The sequence below is a fragment of the Arachis hypogaea genome, chromosome 1, assembly GCF_003086295.3.
Source record: "Arachis hypogaea cultivar Tifrunner chromosome 1, arahy.Tifrunner.gnm2.J5K5, whole genome shotgun sequence".
Classification (NCBI taxonomy): domain Eukaryota; kingdom Viridiplantae; phylum Streptophyta; class Magnoliopsida; order Fabales; family Fabaceae; genus Arachis; species Arachis hypogaea.
Window position 1 is genome coordinate 38,044,256 of NC_092036.1, and position 9,048 is coordinate 38,053,303.

General features: G+C 33.2%; 1 protein-coding gene across 1 annotated transcript; it reads left to right on the forward strand.

The window, feature by feature from the left end:
- The first annotated feature begins 3,310 nt into the window (after positions 1–3,310).
- On the forward strand, positions 3,311–8,433 carry LOC112716004 (uncharacterized). Its single transcript, XM_025767877.3, has 4 exons — positions 3,311–5,136; positions 6,911–7,057; positions 7,327–7,443; positions 7,637–8,433. The coding sequence occupies exons 1-4, from the start codon at positions 3,586–3,588 to the stop codon at positions 8,243–8,245; spliced, it is 2,424 nt and encodes an 807-aa protein (XP_025623662.1). The 5' UTR covers positions 3,311–3,585; the 3' UTR covers positions 8,246–8,433.
- The last annotated feature ends 615 nt before the right edge of the window (positions 8,434–9,048 follow it).

Below are 9,048 nucleotides of genomic sequence, written 5' to 3' on the forward strand. Positions count from 1 at the left end.
GCTCAGCTTTTGAGGAGAAAAGAACTTAGCCAAGAAGGCTGTGACCAGCTTATCCCAAGAGTCCAGGCTATCTTTAGGTTGTGAGTCCAACCATGTTCTAGCTCTGTCTCTTACAGCAAAAGGAAAAAGCATGAGCCTGTAGACTTCAAGATCTACTCCATTAGTCTTAACAGTCTCACAGATCTGCAAGAACTCAGTTAAAAACTGATAGGGATATTCTGATGGAAGTTCATGGAACTTGCAGTTCTGTTGCATTATAGCAACTAGTTGAGGTTTTAGCTCAAAATTGTTTGCTCCAATGGCAGGGATTGAGATACTTCTTCCATCAAACTTGGAAGTGGGTGTAGTATAGTCACCAAGCATCCTCCTTGCATTATTATTTTCGGCTGCCATCTCCTCTTCCTTTTTGAAAATTTCTATAAGGTTGTCTCTGGATTGTTGTAATTTAGCTTCTCTTAGTTTCCTCTTCAGAGTCCTTTCAGGTTCAGGATCTGCTTCAACAAGAATATTCTTGTCCTTGCTCCTGCTCATATGAAAAAGAAAGGAACAGAAAATAATAATAGGGATCCTCTTTACCACAGTAGAGAGATTCCTTTATGTTAGTAGAAGAAAAAAAGAATAGAAGAAGGAAAAGAGGAAAATTCGAACTCAGAGAGGAAGAGGGGGTTCGAATTTTTAGATGAAGTGAAGTGTTAGTAAATGAATAAATAAATAGAAAGAGATGAGAGAGGGAGAAATTCGAAAATAAATTTTGAAAAAGGGTTAGTGATTTTCGAAAATTAAGAGGAAAAACAATTAAAATTAAAATTTGAAATAATTAGTTAATTAAAAGAATTTTGAAAAAGAGGGAGGTAATTTTCGAAATTTAGAGAGAGGAAAGTAGTTAGGTGGTTTTTGAAAAAGATAAGAAATAGTAAAACAAACAAAAAGTCAATTAGTTAGTTGAAAAATATTTGAAATTCAATTTTGAAAAAGATAAGAAGTTAGAAAAGATTTTTGAAATTGATTTTGAAAAAGATATGATTTGAAAAAGATATTTTGAAAAGATATGATTGAAAAAGATATTTTGAAAAAGATTTGATTTTTTTTAAAATTAAAATTTGATTACTTGACTAACAAGAAACTAAAAGATATGATTCTAGAATTCAAAGATTGAACATTTCTTAACAAGAAAGTAACAAACTTCAAATTTTTGAATCAATCACATTAATTGTTAGTAAAGTTTTCGAAATTTTGAAATAGAGATAAGAAAATGATTTTGAAAATAAATTTTAAAAATTTTCGAAAATAATAAAAAATGAAAAAGATTTGATTTTTTGAAAAAATTTTTGAAAATATAAGATTTTTAAAATTGAAAAATTGACTTGACTTTATAAGAAATAGCTAAGTTTTAAAATTTTTGATTAAGTCAACTCAAATTTTTGAAAATTATGAGCAAAATAAGGAAAATATATTTTTTTTATTTTTTTGAATTTTTAATGAGGAGAGAGAAAAACAACAAAAATGATCACAACATGAAAATTATGAATCAAAACACATGATGCGTGCAAGAACACTATGAATGTCAAGATGAACACCAAGAACACTTTGAAGATCAAGATGAACATCAAGACTTATTTTTGAAAATTTTCAAGAAAAGAAAAACATGCAAGACACCAAACCCAAAATTGTTTAATAAAATTTGGATTTTTTTTCTAAGTTTTAGATGTATTTTTTTTATATGTTCTAGATATTTCTTTTTCTTATGTTTTGGATTTTTTTAAGTTATGGATTATCATTTTATTAGTTTTAGATATTTTTTTAGTTTTCGAATGTTCTTTTTTCAATTTTTTGAATGTATGAATTTTTTAAAATTATTTTGAAATTCTATTTTTTGTTAAATTTTAAATGTTTCTTTTTGTTCCGTTTTCAGATTTTTTTTATATTAAGTTTTAGATATTTGTTTTACAATAATTTTAAATATTTGTTTTCATTTGGTTTTAAATTTTTGATGTTTCTCATGATAATTTAAATTTACATTAAGTTTAAAAAAATCCAGAAAAAGGGTCCAATTCTATTTTTTTAATGGATTTTTTTACTAACTTGTTACAGTTGGTTGTACATTTAATTGGTTTAACAAAATTGAAAAAAAATATGGACCACATTTTGACGGTAAAAAAATTAAAAGTAGGAATAAAATTAAAATTTATTGAAAATATTAAAGATAAAATTAAAAAAATTAAATTTTATATATTTTTTATTTTTTAAAAATATTAAAAATAAAAAATATATTTTATTATATATTTAAATAAAATTTTTAATTAATTTAGCTCAACCAATTTAGTTGAGATTGTTTAATTTGTAAAAATATTTTTTATTTTAATTTTTAATATTTTTATTATTAAGATTTTGTAAGTAAAAAACTAAAAATATATATAAAACAATAAAATAATAAACCAAACAAACGCTTCAAATTCACAATAAATTTTCAATTGAAAAGCGGAAATTATTATAAGACTAGACTTTTAATCGATTCAGTCAAGTAATATGACCTTTTAAAAAATAGAATTGATAAAAAATTAATCTAATCGAACTGTTTTAAAAAAAAATTCTAAAATGATTAAAAATATAGTTTAAATTCAAGTTTTTTTGTTATCTTATATTTCTTTTATTATTGAGCTATGTTATTTTATATTATTTTATTTGTTAATTATTAATTATATAATAAAAATATATAATAATTTTATTAATATTATTTTAATTTTATATTCACTTATATTTAAATTAATTATATTATGATTATTAATATAAATGTTATTAAATATATAAATAAAAAAATTAAATATTTTTATTAATTACAATATCATTATCTTTTTATAATTTTATAATATCTATTAAATATTATTTTTTAATAAAAATAATATAATAAATATAAATTAATTAGTTAGTCATGAAAATAAAAAGTTACTTTAGTATGAAAATAAAATTAAATTTTTTTATTGTAAATGGATATTAGAATTTTATATATTTATTTAATAATAATTAAATTATAATTTATTAATTATAATTTGTTAAATTTTTATTTTTTTAATATTAATAAAAATATTTATTCTAAATTTAAATTTTAAATTTTTTATTATTTTATATTTTTTATTTACGTAAAATTAATTACCAATAATTTATTAGTTAAATTCATAAACGAATAAATTAAAAATATGATCGATTTTCGATTCCCGATTCAGTTTTTATAACTACAGTGGAAACAGACAAAGTAACAAAAGCAGTCCACGGCTCCACGCTATAAACTACAAAGAACCTCGAGCTCTTTCTTACTTCTATGTCCACTTCCTTTTTACAATTTTTCAAATCAAATGAAAGAGTGCCCCACCGTATGCGATCACAGCGACTCTATTACTTCGCCACGTTACACACACTCTCACCCCCATAAAAGGGCGCCATTTGCCTTTGCCTCTTCTCTCATTTTGAAAAAACTTCCCAAACCCAATCACACAAACAAAAAACCCTGCTTCTCCCTTCTCTTTCCTTTAAAACCCTAAAACTCAATATCAATTCGGTCTTATCGCGCCCCCACCGTAACCCCTTACGATGGTCCCTCACTCCTACACCCTCGATTCCCACTCTAAATCCCAGGACCTCGCTTCAACCATCGCCGCCGCATCAACACCTTCCCAAATCGTCTCCACCTGCGCCTCCATCGACTCCTTCCTGCACTCCCACACACCCGATCAGTCCCGCCACTTCTTCTCCCTCGCCTTCCCAACCCTAATCTGCAAACTCTTCGGCTTTGACGACCCAAGCAACCCTAACAAACCTCCCTCCCCCGCTGGCTGGATCGATGTCGCCATTTCCTCCAACGACTCCGACCTCTCCGCCGCACTCTCCAGTCTCCTCTCCCCAGCCGGAACCCTCTCATCCGCTATCTCCGCCGTCGACAACCTCTCCCTCGTCAAATACGTCTTCCCTGCCGAACGCCTTCCGGAGTGGGCCCGCTTCCTTCTAATCTCCTCCTCTTCCTCTCCCACCGGTGTAGCCTCCGGCGGCCCCGGCGCACTCTCCGAACTCTGCCCCTCTCTCTTCCAATCTAGGGTTAAAGAATCACCACCTTCTTCCCAAATCCAGCTCAATGTTTTCGAGTACTTCCTCTTCTGGTTCGCGTATTACCCTGTTTGCAGGGGCAAATCGGAGAATTCACACCTTGTCGAGGTTAAGAGTGTGAAGAAGTTTCGGTTAGAGAATTGGGCTCATTCGATTCCAGTTTTTGCCAGCGCCGTTAAACGTTCTGGTAATGCCGAACAGAAAACTGAATCGAATTTGTATATACGTATTCTACGGTCGTATCTGAGCGCGTATGTCCCAACCTACGACCTCAACGCACACCAACCCTACCGTAGCTCGATCCTTCACTACGCTGGCGGTTTTGATGCCAAAGTTGTGGCGCGTGCTCAGTTTCTGGTTTCTGCCTTGATTCATTTCTGGCTTGTTGATAACGATTTCTCGCCGTTTCCTTTGAAAGATTGCAAGTTCCTTGGCGTCTCTTTCCGGCTCCGGTCGGTGCTGGGAGAGACTCCACCGACTCCAGGGCTCGGTGAGGTGGTGAAAGTTTTTGTGAGGTATTTGAATTTGAGCACCGTAGCGGTGATTGAAGCTCGCGACGGTGGAGGTGCCAGCGAGTGTTGTGGGAGCCCTAGATGGAGGAATTTGGGTTCTTCTTCCTCATTTGATGCAGTGAGGGCGAAGGAATTGGTTTCGAAGTACAATTCTCTGCGGTGTTGGAACCCATGGGTGCAGAGGCCTCTGTATAGATACCTGCTGAGAACGTTCTTGTTCTGCCCTGTGGCAGCTTCCGTGAAGAATGTTTCTCAGGTTTTCTCGGTCTGGATTAGTTACTTGGAGCCTTGGAATGTAACTGAGGATGAGCTCTCTGAGCTTGAAGATATTGCCAATGGGTCTGCTTCTGCTCTGGTGAATGAAAGGAAGGAGAATTATGTTGCCAGAAGCCGTGGTTATACTCCACAGTGGCAGGATTATGTGCTGTCTAACTACCTATACTTCAGTTCCCTGGTTATGCATTTTATTGGATTTGCTCACAGATTTCTTCATAATGATGTTGAGCTTATAATCCAGATGGTGCTCAAGGTTTCTTTCTCGACCTTCTTTTATGTTTTTCATTGTTCCATGTTGTCAGAATTTCCAATGTTGGGCAATCTATGCCTTTCTTTCGTAAGTCAATGTTGTGGGCTGGGATGTTTTATGTTTATTTGACTTGCTTATGAATTTGATAGGGAGGTGGGTATTTACTTGTATAGTGTTTCATGTTTAGGACAATGTTGGGCAATCTATGCCTTTCTTTCGTAAGTCAATGTTGTGGGCTGGGATGTTTTATGTTTATTTGACTTGCTTATGAATTTGATAGGGAGGTGGGTATTTACTTGTATAGTGTTTCATGTTTAGGACATATGGTGGAACTGAAAGTCTGAAACTGCAGCTGATTCTTGAGCACACTAGCAACTGTATAACAAGCTATATTCGGTTCCTTTCATGTTACAGAAAATTGTATTCCATTGTTTCATGTTTACGGGTTGTAGTGAGTGACTGGGTGATTTGCATGTTCTTAGTTATAATGGCTGTAGGTCCTTGCATGTTATAGTCTCATAGCAAAATCAGATTTTTAAAAGTGGCTACTAAGTTGGATCTGCATGAATTATCCCCGGTGGTAAATAATATTTACAGCTCAGTGCAATGAAGTTTGTTCAGACCAGGAGTTTTTGTCCATCATGATTGTGATATAAAACATAGGAATATTGGAAGCATTGAAATGTGGTGCTTTTAGATGTTATGGAAGTCTTTTTCAATTTTCTTGCTTTACCATCCCTGGCGGCATGGCCCAGTGGGTGGGGTGAGTGGGAAGTTAAAATCTAGGAATGCTGGATGCATTCAAACATGGCTATTAACTGATGTTGAAGTCTATGTCAATTTTCCCTTCGGCCTTGCAACACATTGGCAAGGCTTTATAGTTTCTAGCAGTGGCATGCATGGGTTAACCAAGTCATTTTAGTTTCCAAATCATTGCTGGTCTTTCCTGATTTTTATTGCACTGTTTAGATAAGCTATGTTGTACGCAATGGAGTTTTGGCCGGCAAAGGATGAACCTGTACACAAGTTCAGGATGGCCAAAATGAAGATTCTTCAATGGATTTAGTCATAGACTTATGGATGAAATCAGGAATGAGAATATAAAAGAGAAAGTTATAGGTAGCACCCATTGTTGAAAAGATGATAGAATCTTGTCTTAGGTGGTTTGGACATGTGGAGAGAAGGCCGTTAGAACATCCGATGAGAGTAGTGGATCATATGGAAGATAGACCAATAGTTAGAGGTATATAAAGATCTAAAGAGGCTTTGTGTGAAGTGTTTTAAGCAAAATTTCTGATGAACAATCTCAGACGTGATACATAGGAAGCAATAGCATTATTTGATCGATAAAGCTAACCCCAGTTAGTTGGATAAGATTTTGTTTTCGTTATTGTTTGTTGTTGTTCTAGTAATATTAGTAACTGTAAACCTTGCATCTAAAGTAAATGCAATGGTTTATTGTTTAATTGGCATTTTGGTCTGAGGCACAGAATACTATTCACCTAACCATATATGAAATGCTAGTAAATATTTTATCTAGTTTGCGAAAGTTTACAAGGAAAATAATCCATTTAGTGTTTTGGTAGTAATATCTGTGAACTGGTTAACTGTTGAAAATACATTTAGATTGCTGCTATAACATTTAGAAAGTTTCTGTGATCTAGTTAAGTTTTGCCCTTATGTGTGTATTGTTGCTGTTATTGTAGACTTTTGAGGCTTATGGAATCTTATTATAGTGATAATATATCTTTTATGTCTACTTGAATGGAACTTTCAGGTGTTAGACATGTTGACGTCATCAAAAGAGCTCATCGACCTTCTGAAGAATGTGGATACGCTTTTCCACTCCAAACAGGCTGGACCAGGCAAACCAATGTTGAACAACTTGTACAGATATGTTCCTAGTATCCATGAGCAGTTGCAGGTGGGCTTTTTTTTTTGTCCTGTTTTTACAGTTCCTGCAAGTAGCATCTTTCAGTTTAGTAGTTATTTGCCCTCTGTTTGAGCTAAAAGTTTATTCTATACTTACTGTTGGTATAGGATGACTATTTTGAATTATGCGACTTTTCCCACAGTTAATATATTTTGTCATGTGCATCTAAACTTGATCAATTTTGCTTCTCACCTAAGCGCTGTATTAAGTTTGACCTCTTACCTTTACAATTGTTAAAAAGAATAATACTGGTTTTTCAGGACTGGGAAGATGGTTTATGTGAGACTGATGCTGATGGCTCATTCTTACATGAGAATTGGAACAAGGAGTTGCGACTGTTTGCGGAGGGGGAGGATGGCGGACAACAGCTTCTTCAGGTCCTTTAATTCTGCTATCAAAATATATACATATTATCTAACTAGATTACAACAGTCAAAAGTGTATTTATATAAGTTGTACCTTTTTTTGGGTAAAAGGGTCAACCAGACTCGTGTTTCTAACTAAAATGATATATGTAGTTGATGGTACTAGGTTTTCATCCTTTGTTCTTTTTTTTTTGGGTCCCTGCAGCTGTTTATACTACGTGCAGAAGCTGAGTTGCAAGCTATGTCTGGGCATGTATCAAGCCTTCAATGCATAGATTCATTGAAGGAAAAGTTGGGGTACTTATTTGATGGACACACAATGATATCATCCCCAACTTCCCCAGAGCCAATCCATCATCAACAATGTCGTGATGACATATTCAAGCCAAGAAGAGCTGGCAACCATGCGTATGTAGATGTTAAGTATAAAGGCGACTGGATGAGACGTCCAATATCAAACGACGAGATTGCATGGCTTGCAAAAGTGCTGATTAGGTTGTCTGATTGGATGAATGAGAGTCTTGGACTGAATCAAGCGGCCGAGGGGACTCAAATAAGCCCCGCCATCCCCTATGTGGAAATTACACCTGATGTTGCCCATGTCTGTGGCCCTTCGGAGGCCCTGAAGGTCTTTTTCTGCGCAGTTGTGTCTTGGCTTTTCTTTGTTGGTGCTGGCTGTTTGGGTTTGATGCGAAGATGTGGTCTGAGGGTGAACCTAAGGGTACTGGCCTCCAAGAAATTTGTAATGGTTTTGGTTTTATATGGTTCATTTAGCATATTGAAAAAAATCATACGAGTTTTGTATAGCATGTAGTGAAGAATATGAATTGGATGTTGGTATACAGAGAAGTGTAGAAAGTGCCGAGGTTTGTCCCCCCTTTTTTTTTTTCAGTTTCTGCTCTGTAAATAATAAGTTTTTTGTTTGGCCAAAGGAAAAGGGAAAAAAAAGGAAAAAAATTCAGTCCTTCCTTCTATAAAGGGTATGTGCAGTTGCAAATCCAATTTATTTTCCATTTTACTTTATGGTTAATAATTCTAAATTTTGTCTCTAAGAATATAAAATTTTTTGTATTGAGATCGGTTCGCAGTGTTTTGGGATTTATGAGAGGAAATCATAAATTTAAAATGATTTAATTATTTTATTGCTCTTATAGTTTTGCAAAATTTTTAATTAAATTTTTATGTTTTTTTTTAATTAGATTCTTGCATTATTTTTTTCAATTAAGTTTCTCTTAACAGTAATTAATTTAGTTATATAAGAATTTAATTAAGAAAAAAATTGATATAGAAATTTAAATAAAAAAATATAAAAATTTAATTAAAAATTTTACAAAATTATAGAGATCAATCGAATAATTAAACTTTTTAAATTTATGAAATGCTGGTGGCAAATTGTGAACAAGAATTCAGTGAAATTGAGATGACGATGTTTCTATAGATGAGCCGATATGTATGGATAGATGTTTCTATGGATGGGCCTTATATATGTGTATGGAGAGTAAAGAATGAGGATATGAAAGGAAATTAGAGTCCCACTAGTATTTTTATCTGTAATTATATTACAGAAATATAATTTTAAAATATAATTTTTTTAAAATTATATTGATTTTATTTTAA